Source organism: Nyctibius grandis, chromosome 4, assembly GCF_013368605.1.
Source record: "Nyctibius grandis isolate bNycGra1 chromosome 4, bNycGra1.pri, whole genome shotgun sequence".
In the NCBI taxonomy this organism is placed as follows: Eukaryota; Metazoa; Chordata; class Aves; order Nyctibiiformes; family Nyctibiidae; genus Nyctibius; species Nyctibius grandis.
Window position 1 is genome coordinate 89,527,061 of NC_090661.1, and position 16,840 is coordinate 89,543,900.

The window sequence follows — 16,840 nt, forward strand, 5'->3', positions numbered from 1 at the left end:
TGGGGCACCAGGTCCTCACTCCAGCAGAGCCCCAGAAACGGGCAGAGGGCTCTGCACTGCCTGTCCTCAAAGGTGCATTCACCCCGTGCCAGGCCATTTGGGGGCTGCCACAGACCCCTCAGAGCAGCTCGGTGACCCCAGTCCTGCCCCACTTTCCCCAGACACCCCACTCCTGCACCCATTCCCCAATCTCTGCTATCTTTCATAGGGCCAGACCCCAGGACGGAGCCCCCAGGGTCCTGAAGGGACACAGCCCGAGCCCACGCCTGGGAACGGCCCGCGTGAAGGAGGAGACAAGGCAGCGCTGCTGTTTGGGCATCCGCATTTATTACATGGCTGGGGCAAGCCTGGGGCTGCCACCCGCCTGGGCCCCTCCAGTCGAAGCAAACGACCCGTCCTCCTTAAATATTGGTTATAAAACAAATTTCTTTTTTTCCTTTTCCTTTTTCTTAAAAACCCCATCTCTCTCTCCATACTTTTTTTGTCTTTTGTATTTGAATATAAAAGTGGGGGCGGGCGCTCCGCCTCGCCTGCCGCTACCTCCGCAGACTGCGCTGTGCCTGCCGCAGCAGCGTGTCGAAGTCCAGGGAGTCAAACTTGCTCTTGACGGGGGCCGGGTCGAAATCCTCCCGGTTTGAGTCTAGAAGACACGGTGGAGAGGCTGCCCTGAGCGACGGGGACACCGGCATAGTTCTGGCCACCCCTGCAGCAACTCGTTCCCATCTTGCTTCATGTGCTGACCTCCAGACCCAGAGCTGGGCTGATGGAGGACTGGACCTGGCCTCCATCACAGTGCTGGAGAGATGGGGAGCCCCTGTCCAACCTGCCCTTGGGGTAGGACTATCCCTGGACACGGCCCTGCCCAGCCAAGCCTGACTGACCCCAAGGATGGGGAGCCCCCACCTCTGGGAAGGAGAGTGGATCCAGGTTGCCCCCCCCCAGCTTGGGGGCTGCACAACTCACCCAAGTCGGCGTAGTTCCTCCTGCAGAACTGCCGGCGGCCACCAAAGCACAGGTCGAAGGGCTGCTCGTCGGGGCGCCGCAGCTTGTGCCCGCTCTCGATGGCGGCAAAGGCTTCCTCGGCATAACGGTAGGTGACAAAGCCATAGTTGTCCCTAGAGCCAGTGAGGGAGGAGAAGGAAGATCAGCAGCAATGCAATATGTTTGTCCCGTCTTGGTCTGCACTGTCCCCTTGAGGAACAGGAGAAGAGGAGCCATCCCTGGGAAGGGGCTGCCCCATGTCCCCACAGCTCTTACCCCTCGGAGCGGAAGTGCAGGGTGCACTCCTCGATGTCCCCGAACACAGAGAAGCGGTGCCGCAGCTCCGACCGTGTCATCCTGCTGGGGATCTTGCCAATAAACACAACTCGCCGCTCCTCCTGCGGGCAGGGATGCACTGTCCCGTGAGATGGGAACAGGGGGAACTCGCGCCTCCGAGCCCTCCCGGTGAGCAGGACCTCTCGCAGAGCGCCCTCCCTGCATCGCCACCCATCACACCATGCCCTGGCCAGAGCCTCCCAGCAATGCTGCCTGCCAGGCTGCAACGCCACAGCTTTCTGAAGTGATGGAGGGGCTGGGGAGCCCCAAATCTCCAGCCCCAGCTTCCCAGCCCCAAAGCACTCACTATTGCACGTTCCTTCTGGAGGATCCTCTGCCTTTGGTAGTGGTCCTGCGCATCGTAACTGTATCTGGCAGGGCAGAAACCGGACATGAGCTACAGGGTTACAGAGGTGCCAGAAGAGAGTGATCACGGACACAAGGGAGATAATGAAGGAGTGGGCCCACCCCTGCCCGGGACACAGGAAGCCAGGAGATGGGTCCGGGGGAGCTCACATCCCCATAGGGTGGCCACACTCACCTCCTCCACCTGTTACTCCTCCTGCGAGGTGAGGGGGAGCGGGAACGGGACTGGCTGCGGGACGTGGACCTGGACGAGTAGGAGGATGTTGATGATGAGGATGAGGACCTGTCCCGGGACCTGCCACATGACCCACAGCTGGAGCGGGAGGAGGAGCTGTGGGAACATCTTGAGCGGTACCTGGGGGGATGGAGAGACACAGCTCAGTGCCGAGCCCTCCCCATGCCCAGCACCACGAGGCTTTGGAGAAGATGACCTCCATCCTCCCCAAGGTACCCAGCACCCCACTCGGACAGGACCCATCCCCAGGGTGAGCAGGGCTATGGAAACCTCTGCCCGAGTTTGCCGGGGCAGTAAGGACACTACAGAGATGTCGCTCCACTTGGCTTCAAACACTGCAGAGAAAAGAGAGCAGGGTGACACCAGGCACAGCCTCTGAAGAGTGAGAAACAGTCACAAGGGAAGCGTGTAGCACATGGCCGTGGCCAAGAAAGGGCCCAGGAGGGGCCAGGCTGCCATGCTGAGCCCCACACAGTGCACAGGATGACACTGAAGCCATCACATTGCGTTGCACTCAACAGCCATGTGAATGGAGACCGTACGTGCCTCCGACAACACCGAGGGCCGTGGCATGCACTGGGACAGGGCTGGGCTTCTGTGCCCACAGCCTCCTGCCCACAAGAGCTTCTCTGGCAGGGCCGGGCAAAGCTGAAGGGCAGCAGGACTGAAACCTCTCTGGGATCAAGCTGTGCTGCCTCCAGCCAGCAGCAGGGTCCCTCTCTAAACATGCTGCCCACGGGTAGTCCCCACCATAGGCAAACCCAGGCCCCGAGCGGGGTGTGCTGCCTGGTACTGCCACATCTTCTCCTGGAGGACAGCAGGTCAGGACTACACAGCCTGTGGGGATGCTTCCCAGCACACAGCCAGCTGCATCTGCTGCAAAGCCAAGCCAGACAGGGCAAGTCCCCAAGCTGCACATCCCTGGAACAGGGCACTATATACGTGCCCTTTCCAGCTCCAGCCTCCACACCTATTGGCCACTGACGGTGGACACCAGTGGTTGGACAAGCCCTTTATGTCCAGTGGCCTGGGATGTCTCCAGAACTGGTTGAACACCCAGGGAAGCGTGGATGAGGGATCCCTCGCCAAGCTCCAGAGCCTCCCACCCTAGCTGGGACAGGCTGTGTATCACTCAGATGCACAAGGACTCCAGAAGAAAGGTGCCCCAAGGAGACCAAGCTGCCCCACTTTCCTACAGAGCCACCTCCGTAAGGAGCGCAGGGAGCCCCTGAGGCAGCCAAGCCAGATGGATTTTTCTGTGCTTGCCTCCAGCAGCTCCCTGGAGGGCTCCATTGTGGCTCCTCTCATTTCTACACCTGTGGCTCCACCAGCCCCACAGCACAAACACCAACACCAGCAATAACATCCCAGAAAAGGCGTCCAAAAGCCGAGGTGCAGCCAAGGACTTGTACCACGATGTTCCAGGGGGAGTAAGGAAGCCTGGCTCAGCGGTGGCTTTGCAGGCACACCTGCCCAGACATAGGGTTCAGCCAGACACCCACTGGCAGGGTGTCGCAGCAGCTCCCCCAGTCTCTGTGAGCCAGGCACCCCTTCAGAAGGATCACAAGGACGAACAGATCAAATACAGCCATCAAGCAGGTCCATAAAGAAGTGTCTGGGCACCCTTGCAAAAGACCGGCCACCAGGCAATTGTCCAAAGAGCAAGCAGAGAGACGCTCCACCACTTACCTTCGCCACCGCTTGGGCGGTGGGGAGAACGACCGTGACCGGGATCGGGAGGATGAGGATGAAGATGAAGACGAGGACTCACTGGCTCCATCCGAACTGGAGCTGAAAGAGCGGCTGCCACGGCTCCGGCCAGCCCTCCAGCTGCCGGCAGAGGGGCTGGGCGAGTCCCGGGGTCTCCGATAGCAGCGCAGGGACCTCTTGGCAGCAGCACGGCTGGGCTGGGCACTGGGAGTCCGCATCTCCTGGTCCCGGCAGGGGGATGCAGCTGGAGACAGAAGCACCGAGGTGGGGGGGCTGCTGCACCCGGTGGTGGCCTTGTTGGGGACGCTAGTCCGATAATCCAGGGGGGCTAGGCAGGCCGTGCCCAGGGGCTCCTGGCTGGGCCCCACAGTGGTGGGGGGTGCTGCTGGGGTGGGCTTGGGCTGGTCCAGCGTCCGTTTCGTTAAGGAGGAGATGGGTTTGATAGTGATGTCCCGGTGGTGTTTGACGTTCCAGCGGGAGCCACCCTCAGTGGGGGGCTGCGTGCTGGGGCTGCCGTTGCTCTCTGGCGGCTGCGCCACACCCAGGATGCAGTAGTCATGGTCTCCCGAGCAGACATGGCTGGGGGCTGAGCTGGCAGGGGCCGATGCAGGGCTCTTCCCCTGCAGCTTGCTTGGGGGCAGCGGCTTGGCTTTTGTCAGCTTGGTCGTCTTCCGGGGCCCTTCCTGTGGCACGGACCCGGGCGACTTTGCCTTGGCCAGCAGCGAGACAGCAGGCAATGGCTTCCAGAGCTGGTGGGGGGGTGTCGCTGGCGGGGTGAGGCCTGCAAGAGCACCAGAGGACTTTCAAGAGCAGCCTTTTGCTGCAACCTGACCAATTCAGGCTCCCTCCCAGCCCATCTCCCCTCCAGCCCTGCCTGGGGTCTCCCCCAGCCCCAGGACAGTCCCTGCCCAGACACAGCGGGCTCCCTCACCTCATCCCGGGCATTACCTGCCACGTTGGCCAGCTCTGAGGCCTGCAGGCTGTCCGGGGGCTTCTTGTCCTGCTGGGGCTCAGGCCTGAGCAAGGGAAAGGAGCTTTGTCAAACACAGTGGCCAAAGCCCAGCCCCAGTCCCCACGCCTGGGGCGCCTGCCCGAGCTGCCCCCCTGCCTGGACAGAGGGAACAGAGGATCCGAGAGAGCTGCAAGGACGGAGCTTGCACAGCCCGGTCATGCCCATCACTGCTTCCCCCAGTTCCTCCCTGCTCAGTGCCAGCTCTGGTCCCCAGTCCAGCGAGGAGCTCAGCACCTCCTGGGCTGGTGGATGCAGCCCCCAGCACAGTTTGGACCCTGCCAGAACCGAAAGCTGCCCCATGCCCCCGCTGAAGGCAGGGCTCAGCCCTCTGTCAGGCTCCACGCTGGGACATGGACTGCAGAGGCCTCGGTACTCACCTGGAGCTCCCCGCCCGCCGCCTGTCCTCGGGGGGCTGCACAGGAGCCACCTCCTTCTTGGCTGAAAAGAGAGCGGGTGGGTGAGGGTGGCGAGAGGCTGGGGCTGGAGGGCAGGGGACGAACCCTGCATACGGGGGGACACACAGAGCACTCCGGGTAGAGCCAGGGAGAGGTTTCACGGTACCACAACCCAGCTCCTTGCAGAGAGCTGCTGCAAGTCCCCTTTCCTTCCCAGGCCCTTCACCACCTCCTTGGCCACCCCAAGGAGCCCCGTTTTCACAGGCCAGGAAAGAGATGGTGGTAGAGACACCCCTAGGACAAGGCACCCAGGCAGGGTAACACCAGCCCACAGGCAGCAGTGTCTTGGCCCCCTGGCTCCCACCCCACCGCAGGGAGCATGGGCAGCCCAGGGAGGCCAGTGTGGCACAGAGAGAGCCCCATGGGGGACAGCACAGCACGCCGCAGCCGCACCTTCAGACTTCTCAAACTGCTCCAGCAGGCTGGACAGGTCAGTGGCTTCAATTCCTGGGCCAGTGAGAGAGCACAGCAAATCAGGTCAGCCAAAACCCTCCCAGCACCACGGGGATGTACCCCAGCCCCATCCACCCCTTGCATCAGCCTCTCCCTCCGCTGGGGAGAAGCAGCAGCAGAGCCTGCAGCACCTCTGCATCTCCCACAGCGAGGACAGGAGCACCCAGCTCTTCAGCCCCAGGAGGGACCAGTTTGGGCACAGCCAGCTCAGACCATCCACTGGAGGCAACGTCCTGGCAGAGCGCTGGGAAGAGACTGCAAGCCCGCAGGCACAGCTTTGCCACCCTTGCCCCCAGAACTGTCAGGAACCAGTCCCACTACCCACAGCTGCTGGCAGCACCGCAGCCTTGCCGGCTGGTGATGCTCACCCAGCGCCCTGTAGCCCTCCTGCTCACCAATCTCGCTGATGAAGGCTTGCACAATGTCCTTGCTGATGTCACTGGGCTGCGCCGGGCTGAGGAGCGGCTGGTGCCTCCATGGCCTCGCAGCAGGTGCCTTGGTGGGCTGGCTGCTCTCTCGACCCAGTTTTGGTGGTGGTCTCACAGCCTGGGAGATGGATTTGTCGCCAGGCAGCTCCTGCCTGACAGCTGCCTCGGGCTCTGGCAGGGTTTTCTCCACTGCCCCCTTGCCTGGCCCTGCAGCCTCCTCCATGGGCTGGGTGCCAGGGGACTCCTCAACAGGGCCAGCAGCAGGGGACATCTCTGCAGGGCAACAGATGGCAGCTGGGGGAGCCTTTGGGAGCTGAGTGGGGGCTGCAGCCGAGGGCTCCTCCAGAGGCTGGGTGGGGGCAGCCTGGGGGGCTGCCATGTGCTGGGCTGGCGCTGCAGGAGGGACCCTGCTGGGCTGGGCAGTGGCCACCGACAGGGCTGCCAGGGGCTGGGCAGGGGCTGGGGCCGGAGGGGCCTTAGGGAGAGAGCCCTCCCCGGCCAGCCGTGCCTGCCTCCTGGGGTCTGACACCCTGCTGGTCACTGGCCTGGCCAGGCCACCTGCAGCCGCCATCTCGCCGACCAGTGCGGCAGGCAGCTGGGTGGGGAAGGCTGGGGGCTCCGGGCAGCTGAGCACAGGGGCGGGGGGAGGCTGCCCGTGCAGGAGGGCCGTGCTGGGGTGCCCGCCAGCCGGGACGGCGGCAGCACCCTGCAGCGCCGCTCCGGGGTCCCCGTATGCCAGAGGGGGCACCGGAGGAGGCACGGGGATTCCTGGCCAGTACGATGGCGGGGCCCACCCAACCGGGGCATAGGGGCCCCCAGGGCCAAAGGGAGGCGGGGGCGGCACGGCCGGCGGGGGCCAGGCCATGGCTGGAGGCGGGAGGCCAGGCACCACGTGAAAAGCACCAGGGGAGCCAGCGCTGGGCGGCAGGGGCAAACCACGGCAGCCCACGGACTGCGGGCCAAAGCAGGGCCAGGGAGGCACCGGTGGGTAAAGGGCATAAGCACCAGCAGAGGTTGGTGGCATCCCGGTGGGGGCTGCCCCAGCGGCTGGGGGCATGTTTGGTGAGACAAAAGGCATTGGTGTTGATGGGGGTGCCGGAGCCGTGGCAGGTGCCGGAGCCGAAGCCGGAGCCGCGGAAGCTTTGCTGGCAGGAGAAGGGACAGCAGCGGGGCTGGTGGGTTTCTCCGGGCTCTTCTGAGTGCCAGCTGCTTCAGTGGCAGGGCGCACGGGTGACACCAGGCAGGGGATCTCGGCCAGCTCTGTTGGAGGCTCAGGGATGCTGGGCCACTTGCTGGCTGCTTGCTTCTCTCCATCCCTCCTGCCGCCCGTGCTGGGCTGGCGGTGCAGCATGCGGATGCGGTATTCCCGCAGGCTCAGGGCCTTGGGCTTGGCTTCCTTGGGCAGGTCCTCGCTTGGCTCTGCCACCAGCAGGCTCTGGGGGGGCTCCAGCCCCACACCTCGCTCTGGGAGCAGAGAGGCAGCCTCCGAGACCCCACTGTGCTGTCTGGCAGACGGCTGTGCATCCCCCTTGCCCTCAGCTGGGTCCGCCAGGCTGGGATGTGCCGCTGCTAGTGGCTCCTCCGTGCTTGGTGCAGTCTTCTCTGGAGGCACCATGGTCTCAGCCTTTGGGGCCACGCTCACAGTTTCTGGTGCCAGCTCCTTCTGTGGCTCCTGCTGCACTTTCACGGGCAGGGAGGCCCCTGCCGTGCTCCGGGACCTGCCCCGGGGCTGTGGTGCCCGCTCAGCACACAGCTCCATCTGCCCCTCCTTCCGGGCTCGCTCCAGCTGCCGCGCCAGGAAGTCCGAGACCTGGACGGAGGGGCGTGCTGCCCGCTGCTGGCTGGTGGGCAGCGGGCCCGGGGGCTGCCTGGAGCCAGTCGAGCGGAGGTGGTGGGCCACACAGTCCCTGCCTGGCCTGGCCTGCTCGCTTTGATCCTTCTCTGCTTTCTTTTTCCGACTCTTCCTTGCTCTCTCACGGCCGCGTCCCTTCTCGGAGCCCTTGCGTTTGCCACCCACCAGGGCCTCCACGCTGCGCTGGGAGCTGCTGCTGGGGTTCCAGGTTGCAGGCACTGCTGTCTTCGGCAGGGACCTGCTCTCCGAGGTAGTGCAGGAGGGCTCCTTCCCAGGCAATTTCTCCTCCTTCATCCTGTTTTCTGGGGCTGGAGCTCCTGGTATCGCCTCTTGATCCTCTGGGACTGACTCCTTGGTACCCTCCTCTGCTCCCAGGAGCTGCGGCTGCATGTCAGGGAAGGTGGGGGCCAGTGGCTGCAAGACCACAGGGATCTCCACGCTCTCCCCCTCGCCAGGTACAATCTCCAGCATGACAGGACCACTCAGGAGATCCTTGGCCACAGGCTCGGTCTCAGGGTCCAGGCATACAGTGAAGGTGGGCAGGCAGTATGGGTGCATGGACTTCACCAGCTCGCTCAGGGACACGTTGCCCGTGTTGATGATGCAGGGGTCTTCGTGCTCCTCCAGCGCTGCCCCAGCCCCGCTCATGTCAAACTCCCCAGCCTCCATGCTGCTGTCTAGCTCCGGGCTCAAGGCAGCCTCCTCCTCCTCTTCCTCCCCATCACTGCGCTGTGGCGGGGGCTGCTCTCGGGCTCGGTGCCGGCCCAGCTTCCTCTCCACCCTCGGGCTGCTGCAGACTTGCTTCTTCTTCGGCAGCGCTGGGTCCTCGAGGCCATGAGCAGCCTGGTCCCAAGCCAGGTCTGTGTCGGTCTGGGAAGGGGAACCAGAGCAAGTGTCAGCTCCTGAGCCTTCTCCAGAGTCCCCCCAGGCACAGCCAACTGTGGGTCTGCTGCAACTCTGCAGCAAAGCCCCTGGGCAGACAAAAAACTGGAACAGGTTTGACCCTCCCAGTAAGACACAATAGAGCTGGAAACCCACCACCCCTATGGGGATATCTGCAGCATCCCTGGCCCCAGAGCTCACCAGCCGAGGCAGCCCCTGCTCCCACTGCCACCAGTGTCCTGGAAAAGCATCGCTTCTGGGAGAGGATGCCTGTGCCAGGCCAGCAGGCAGAGGCCAGGGGGCATCAGGAGGGACACAGTTACCCCAGCACCACCCTGATGCCGCTCCTCCAGCTTGCCCTGCTCAGCTGCTCACCTTCCCAACCACAGAGATGCTGCTGCTGCTGCTGTTCAGAGGCCTGAGAGCTTTGGGCTGCTCCAAGGTAGGGCTCTCGCACTCCAGTGACAGACGGGATAAGCTGAGAAACTTCTGAAACTGGGGAGAAGGCAGACAGAGGATGAAGCAGTGGCAGGTTTCTGCTGCTGGGGGGGACAAGCCATCCCTGGCCCTGCAGCCACCACAGCATGTCACCCCGCAGAGCCCGGGAGCAAACTCAGCCCTGTTTCACCCACAGCACATGCACCTCTGGTTGGTCAAGCAGAGGGGGACGTGCTGCTTCCCGGAGCCTCCAGCACATCTCTGGCTCTACACCAAGACCCAAGGCGACGGCACGGCCCCCCAGCCCATACTGGAGCCCCAGGGGTGTCTAGGGCTGGCTCAGCCCTTCCCTCATGTTGCTGGTCACAGGGACCATCCCAGGGTTCTGGGGACCAGGGTCCTGCCACCTTAGGGCACCCCCGTGCCAGGACCTGACAGAGCCCTGCCTGAGCATCTTCCCACTCGTTCTGGGGTCGGGCTGGCTCTGCCCTGCAACTCACCGATGGATTCTCCCGCTCCCGAGGTGAGGTCAGCAGCTCCGCGTCCATGATGGTGTCGAAGGGGGAGAGGGTCTCGTCGTCCGTGCTGTCCAGGATCTCGGTGATGGCAGTCAGCAGGGACAGCTCGTTCTGCGCATCCAGGCAGGCCTTGCTCTGCTGCAAGGGCAGGGGCGGTCTCAGGGGGTGGCAGGGCACAGCCACAGGGCCCGACCATAAGGGACGCTGCCACTACCCCCACCCATGCCACAGCCGGAGCCGGCCCAGCCACCGCTTCCTGCGCCCGTGCGTGGGCTCCCACCTCGCTCAGAGAGAGGTCCTCGATGATGGAGATCACAGAGGAGTCAAGATAGTTCTGCATCGTCCCCAGGATCTCTTCGGCCTCCAAGATGGTTTCTGCATCCAGCGAGGTTAAGTTCTGGTCATCCTCCTCGAGGGAAAAGCACTGCCAGGGAGCACGGGGAGCCACGTAAACACTCTGCCAGCATCACCACACACTCCCACCACCACTGGTGATCGCCTCGGCAGCACACGTGAGCTTCCAACAGCGGCCGCAACTCCAGCACCCCCAAATGCACCGGGGACACGGCTGTGCTGCAGGTCGGAAGATGGCACAGGGGGACCTTCCTGCTTTGCTTTTCAGGAGAGGTTCTGGCCGGTCCACCCCACTGCACAAAGCCCTATGCTGCTTTCAGCCTCAGACCCCACCAGTTACCAGGGATGCCTCCACACCAAAAACTCACGCCCGATTCACTCCACAGCTGCGGGACTGGGAAAGACGAATCGATAAAGCCCCAGCATTCCCAGGCTCTGCCTGACACCACGCACTGCTCGTGCTGGACGGGGAGGGGAGCGGCAGGCTCCCCCCGCCCCACCGACTGTCACGCGCTCCTCCAACTCTGGCTGTCGGCGCTTCAGATAAGCCCTAAAACGTTACGAAATTCATAACAAAAACGCAGGAGTCAGCAACAGGGATGCAGCCGGCTGCCGCTGCTGGGGCCCTACCCCGACACCTCTGCTGCAGGCTACAAAAGGACACAGGCTGTACTCACGATCTGGGACCAAACCAGCTTTGTTGTTTGCTTTCTTCCTTCAAATTCCCAGCTCCACGTCCTTTCCAGACCCCCAGCCAGCTCCAGGGATGTTTGGGTACCGCCCGATAACTTTAGAAAGGTCTCTGCAGCGCACTGCTCAGTGCCACGCAGCCCCGTGCTGCAGAGCAGCCCAGAAAAGCCAGGAAAAGCGAGACGCCAGGCAAGGGCAGGGGCTGCAGCCCCTGGCTGAGCAGAGCCGCCAGACACGCAGCCCCTGCCAGGAGCGGAACAGCAGCACAGGAGTGTCGCCTGCACGAGACAGGACGCGAATTCCTGTTTGCAGATGAGCTTAGGCAGAGATAACGCAGGCAGGGAAGATAAGGGCACCAAGGACGGAGCCCTGGGAGAGCACACCTCCCTCCCAAAGCTGGCAGGGAGCAGGCAGCGAGCCGTCCTCCACCCGCAGCAGCACAGGGGGAATTTGGCCGAAGCGTGGGCGATGTGCACCTGATGCAGCTCACCTGCATTTCTCACAGGTACCGCAGCTTGCGGTCTGAGCCTGCGCAGGACACAACGCTTCCTGTCCCCACACACAGCCTGCCTGAGCTTTGAAATCCTCTTCCATGGAGAGGGAAGCTGCACCGGAGGGAGAGAAGGCGTTTCACTAAATAGGTGTTTCCTAAAACATGGCAGCGCCAAAGCCACGTGCCCAAACCCCCACTCCCTGGGGCTCTCCAGAGATTTGCCCCTATCACACAGAGCAGGCACCTCTGGCCACAGCGCAGCCAGGAGCGAGCCCTGTGCCACCCTGGAGCACGGGCACCCCAGGACCAGGCTGGAAATCAAATCCAGGACCCCCTCAGCAAGGCCCCACAGCCACATGGCCCAACTCCCGCCAGCCTGTTACTGCGTGCCGACACGGCAGCACCGTGAGCAGGAGCCTGCAGTGCTCTGGGGCTCGGCGGGCAGCTCGGCAGCTGGGCACCCTCTCCCAGAGCTCTCTGTCTGGAAGTGGAGTCCACCGGTGACACCGGGCCACCGCTCCACCCCGCCCGGGCAGGTCAGGCGACGCAGCAGTTTTACTGCTCAGTATCTCCAGCCCCCTCCCTCGGCCGGCGCTGGCTGCTGGTCAGAGCCCAGCGCAGAGCCCCGCTGGCAGCCGTCTACGGCGCAGCCTGCCTGCAATTCCCGGCCAATCCTCCTGGAGATACCGGGAGGAGCAGGGAAGCACATCCAGGCTCGCACGCCAAGTGGCGGCGTGCAGCCCTGAGTCAGAGGTGACGGCTGGCGGAGCCAGCGGGAGGGATCTCATGGAGCATCAGCAGCCGAGGGACGCGGAGGCCAGCTCACCCTGCCTGCTGACGGCACGGGGATCCGGGGGACGTCCCTGGGCTTGCATGACCCTGCCCGCCTTGCCACAGGGCTGGCTCTCCCCAAAGGCAGCATCTAATAAGAGGTTTCCAGTCGTGACCCGTGCTGGACGTTCGGAGGGATGGAAGGAAAATCCTCCCACTCAAATGGCCTCTTCCCGCAGCTCCTGCCCGCAGCCCCGGAGGGAGGGAGGGTGATCTCCCAAGCCCTCCTCGACTCCTTTGACTCAGCACCTTGCAACAAGGAGTCCCACAGCCGTGAGTCACCGGCGAAGGAGGCTGCATTCCGCCAGGACTCCCTTTGATCCACCTGGGGCCAGGCACCTCCTTCAGCCCTCGTCGCTTGTGCGTCGGGGCGGGGGTACAAACCAGCCCAGCCTGCTCTTGCGTCCCTGCCTGCTCTCCTCCCTGCCTGAGACCCCTGTCCCCCCGCAGCTCAGGGGGACACCCTCTGTGCCCTCCCAGCTTCCTATCCTTGCTTTACTCTCAGCAGTGACGAGGCCACACACCACGGGACACGGGGACATTGAAGGACAGGCTTGGGCTCAGGCCACGCCATGCCTGAGCAGCCAGCACTGCCAGGGAGAAGGGAGGATGCCCACGGCCCCAGAGCGAGCTTCGGACACACAAGGAGACAACAGCTTGAGATGGAGACGGCCTGAGTGCAGCCACCAGCTCCTGCAGTACCCAACCAGAGCAGGGGATGCTGCGCTCACTGCTATGGTACCCAGGAGGCACAACCAAGGCCTCTGCAGGCAGCTGCCCGTCTGAGCCATGCTGGCGGCGCGTGACGTGTGCCCGGCGTGCCGTGCCTGGCCTAAGCCCCACGCAGAGGGCGGCCATCCTCCCCACAGCGCTCCGGCCGGGCTCCGGCCCCAGGCAGGCTGCCAAGGCAGCTCTCACCCAGCTGGAGCTGCCGGCAAGGGCACAGGGCTCCTGCCTGCCGGGGTGAGCCCGCGAAGTTGGGGGCCCCACCTGGCCAGCACGGCACCGGCAGAGGATGCTCCGTGGATTCCTCGGCTGCTTTCGGGGAGCGTCAGGCAGGAACACGCCTCTCCTCCCCAAAGGCAGACCGCTCCGCCTGCGTCGGGGAGAGGCGAGATGGGCTCAGCATCCCCCTGCCCGGGCTCGGGGTGGGGGTCTCCCCCGCAGCTCCAGGAGCACCCTGGAAGGGGCAGATACGTGGGGCACCCCCGAAACCCCAACCAATGCACAGAGCAGGTGCCCCTGGGTCCCGTCCAGGGGTGCTGCACGCCCGCCCTCCCCATCCAGACAGCAGCGCACCTGCACCCAGCACCCCAACCCGGCACCGGCAGGGTCCCTCCGGGGCCGGTGACACCGGCGGAGGCAGGGACGCAGCGCACGGGCGGCAGCACCGCGCCCCAGACCTGCCCCGGAGCGGGAGACGCTTCCCCCGGGATAAGCCCCCGCTGCAGCTTGGGGAAGGTCCCCACCCCGGAGCGGGCCGGAGCGCCCCACGGCCTCCACCCGGAGCTCCTGCCACCGAAACCGGCGGGAGTCGGTGTCCCAAACTGCGCCCCCCATCCGCAGGTGGCGGAGGGCGGCGCCGGGATGAAGGGACCGCAGGAGGGGCCGGGCCGGCGCCCCCCCGGCCCCCACTCCCCAGGGGCCGGGTGTCACCTTTCCCGAGGGCACCGAAACCCCCGCCCCTGCGGGTCCCCGGGCCGTGCTACGGTCCCTCCGCCCCGGGGGGCTCCCCGTACCGGTACAGCCACCCCCACCGCCTCACCCCAGCTGGAGAGCACCGGGCGCCCCGCCCAGCCTGCGGGAGGGGAGCCCCCGGCCCACGCAGAGCCCCCCGCCCGCCGCCGGCGCGGCAGGCCCGCTCCCGGCACACGTGGTGCCGCCGCCGCGGGAGCCGCCCCGGCCTCCACGTGTCACGGCGCAGCCCGCCGCGCCCCGCCGCCGCCTACCTGCAGAGGGCTGCCGGCGCGGAAGGACGGCTCGCGCGGGGCTCCGCCGCCCGCCAGCCCGCGGGGAGCGGCCCCAGACGCGGCGCCGCCGACCCCGGTCCCGGACGCGGCGGGCACCGCTCCGCCCCGCAGCGCCGCCATCTTGGCGCCTCCGCTCCGAGCGCGGCCACTGCCGGGCGCGGCACGTGACCGCCGCCCGCCCCACACTACAGCTCCCGGCGGACACCGCGCCGCGCGCCCCGCCCCTCCTCGCGCGGGGCAGGCCGGGAGCGCACCCCTTCGCCGCCGCCGGCGCGCCAAACGGCGGACGCCGCGGCCAGCGGGGGCGCCGACGGCGGCCATCTTGAGAGCGGGCAGGCCCTCGAGCTTCGCCGCCATCTTTGCGGCGGGCGAGGGCGAGGAAGGCCGGCCCCGCCCTGCGGCGCGCGGTGGGCGGGGCGGAGCGGGCGTCACTGGCGGGAAGCGCCCCACGGGGGCGGGGCCGGGCGTTTTCCCGCGGCGCCGGCGGGGCCCGCCCCGCTGCCGGCTCTGCCGCACACGTGGGCGCGGCGGCCTCCGGCCTCCCAGGCGGCGGGGGCGGGGAACGACCCCGCATGTTCCCGGGGACGGAGCTGCGCCCAGCTGGGGCTCGCTGTGCCCCTGCTGGAGCCCGCCGTGCGCCGGGAGGTGCCTTTGCAGCAGCGGGAATGGTGCTTCCCCGAGCTGAGCCTCGCGTGTGGCTCGTGGGGGGACACACGCACGTGGGGTGGGCGCGGGGGAACGGAAAAAACTACCGAGTGTGAAAGGCAGGACGGGCCCCGTGAGCTGCCCTGCAGCCACCGGGCAGGGCCGCGGGACAGGACAGGGTACCGAGTCACAGCATGTGTTGGGGCGTGCGCAGCTCTCCGGAGCCGGCAGGCAGAAAATCGCCCGGGGGGGGCAAGGGATGGGAGGAAACTGAACTGGGCTCGTTTGACACAGCTGCGGTGCGGCCCGGCTCCCCCGGGGAGGGGCAGGGGATGCTGCTGCGCAGGGCTGTCGGCCTGGCTGTGTTCTGGCAGCCCCTGTTCAGGAAGCCCAGGGTCCCTGTGGGTGCTGTCACCTCCCGTGGCTCTTCCTGCACCGCCCGGACAGCAGGATGGTCTCGCGGGGCGCAGGGATGTGCTCACAGCAGCATGAGCATGGCGTGGACGTGCTGGTAGGAGCTCTGCAGTGCAGGATTCACCTGGCAGAGGATGATTGTCCTGGTCTCTCCATTGGCCCCTGGGGGCACAGACCTGCCCAGGCCAGATTCCCTTGAGAATCCACAGGACAGAGGTGCTTTATTCAGCTTTGTGCGCCTGGCCTCTGAGCTGCCGCATGTCTGACACATGGAGCCTCATCCTGCTGCTGTCCTTCCTTCCACCCCTGCCACGAGGGACTTCCATCTGCGATCACTTGTCCCACATCACCTCCTGCCTTGCAGGGGCTGCTCCTCCCTAGCAACAAACAGACTTTCGTCTAGGGGAGCTGCTCCCCTCCTTCTCCAATAAGCCCACAGCACCTTCCAAGCTGCTCACTGACACCCTTGTCTGGCCAAAACGCTGACTGAGCAGCAGCCAGGCAGCTGGGTCCTCCTCCAGGGCCATGGACCCATTCTTGAGCACTAGAGAGCACCCGCTGGGTTGTGCACACCTGTTGATAAGGGGAGTTGGGTGCCAGGCGCGAGAGGTTGTGTTGGTTGTAACGATGGACTCCTCAGGCCAGCACTCACCCCTGGCACTGCAGAGGAAGCAGGGAAGCCCGGGTAAGCGCTCCAGGCTCCATCTGTGACCCAGGAGCAGTTGCCCCTCTAAAAGACTTGCTCCTCCTGACCTCAACAAGTCTAAAGCAAGGAATAAGTCACTTTGGAAAAGCCCGAGTCTCTCCACCAGCCTGAGGAGAAGCTGGCCATGACCCGGCACCCAGGGACCTGCTGACAGGGATGCAGAGTGATGTTGCCCTTGGAGCCCCACAGCTTTCCTCCTCCTGCTCCAAACCCTCCTCTCCGTCGGTGTCCTCTCCCTGGGGCACATCCAGGGTGTGCAGTGACCTGCGTACTCTGTCCCTGCTTGTGGCAGGACCCTGCAGCATTGTGAGGCCAATCCCCCCAGAGCAAGCCTAGCCTGATGTAAACCCTGCACGTGGGACCATATCCCCTGCACATGGGGTCCCTGTAGCACCACCAGAGGAAAACCCACGTGCGGGTACTTCCCTCCCCCAGCAGGACCCACGTCAGGGGTGCTCTCCTGGCAGTGGAGCAGCACCAGAGGGGCCTGCTGGTTTACAAGGAAAAACAAACAACAGGCAGAAAGGAAAATGTGCATACTGCATTCCAGTGGCTGCAGCTCCCCTCCCTCTGTGCTGTGACGGGTGTCCCCGGCCAGGCACAGCCTGTGAGCAGCCCATCGCGATGCTGCCGGGTAAACCCAGGCTCAGCCCGTGCAGCACTCAGAGCGGACAGCTTGCTCAGGGCTGACGGGAACAGACTGCAAAGGAGAGCTCAAACCCATGTGCTACTTAAAGGAAGTGAAGACGAATGCGAATCCCACCCTGGGCGGGAGCAGATGGGCTGGTGTTGGCCCTTCAGCAGGGAGAGGGCCCGGGCTGCTGCTCCCACCACGGGGCTGGGTCCGCATCTTTGCAGGGTGGCAGGACAACACCTACTCTTGCAAACAGGGTCCCTGCAGCTGGGGTGTTGCTCCCCGCAGGGTGCACTGGGGAAGTTTTGGGCAACTGGGCCCTGCCAGCAGCAAGCATGCAGGGTCCTGCAGAGCTGTGTGTCCGTGGGGCTGGAGGAGGATCCCTCACAGGACTCCTCTTGCGGGGGCAATGTTCGTGGGGCAGACGCCCCCAGGGA

At 65.2% G+C, this 16,840-nt stretch overlaps 1 protein-coding gene across 3 annotated transcripts; it reads right to left on the bottom strand.

Annotated features, from left to right (window-relative positions):
* Positions 1-325: 325 nt before the first annotated feature.
* PPRC1 (PPARG related coactivator 1) lies at positions 326-14,124 on the bottom strand. 3 transcript variants are annotated; one of them, XM_068399744.1, is made up of 14 exons: positions 13,984-14,124; positions 9,947-10,090; positions 9,649-9,804; positions 9,086-9,205; positions 5,944-8,698; positions 5,489-5,542; positions 5,018-5,078; positions 4,577-4,644; positions 3,608-4,409; positions 1,859-2,038; positions 1,625-1,688; positions 1,258-1,379; positions 964-1,115; positions 326-640 (listed from the first exon to the last, which is right to left on the bottom strand). In XM_068399744.1, exons 1-14 carry the CDS (start codon positions 14,122-14,124, stop codon positions 537-539), a joined length of 4,923 nt encoding a protein of 1,640 aa, XP_068255845.1. In that variant the 3' UTR covers positions 326-536. The 3 variants fall into 3 exon arrangements, with proteins under 3 accessions (XP_068255845.1, XP_068255848.1, XP_068255847.1); XM_068399746.1 differs by lacking the exon at positions 326-640 and adding an exon at positions 667-795; XM_068399747.1 differs by lacking the exon at positions 13,984-14,124 and having other exon boundaries at positions 9,649-9,801; positions 9,947-10,140.
* Between the last annotated feature and the right edge of the window lie 2,716 nt (positions 14,125-16,840).

What these genes read in the sequence shown, in the direction of transcription:
- PPRC1 (XM_068399744.1), bottom strand. Translation starts at nt 14,124, where the DNA reads ATGGCGGCGCTGCGGGGCGGAGCGGTGCCCGCCGCGTCCGGGACCGGG. An exon ending in CCGCCCAAGCGGTGGCGAAG is followed by an intron (nt 2,039 to 3,607) that starts GTAAGTGGTGGA and finishes CCATCCCCCCAG; the next exon opens with GTACCGCTCAAGATGTTCCC. An exon ending in TCCAGAAGGAACGTGCAATA is followed by an intron (nt 1,380 to 1,624) that starts GTGAGTGCTTTG and finishes CCCTGCCCGCAG; the next exon opens with GAGGAGCGGCGAGTTGTGTT.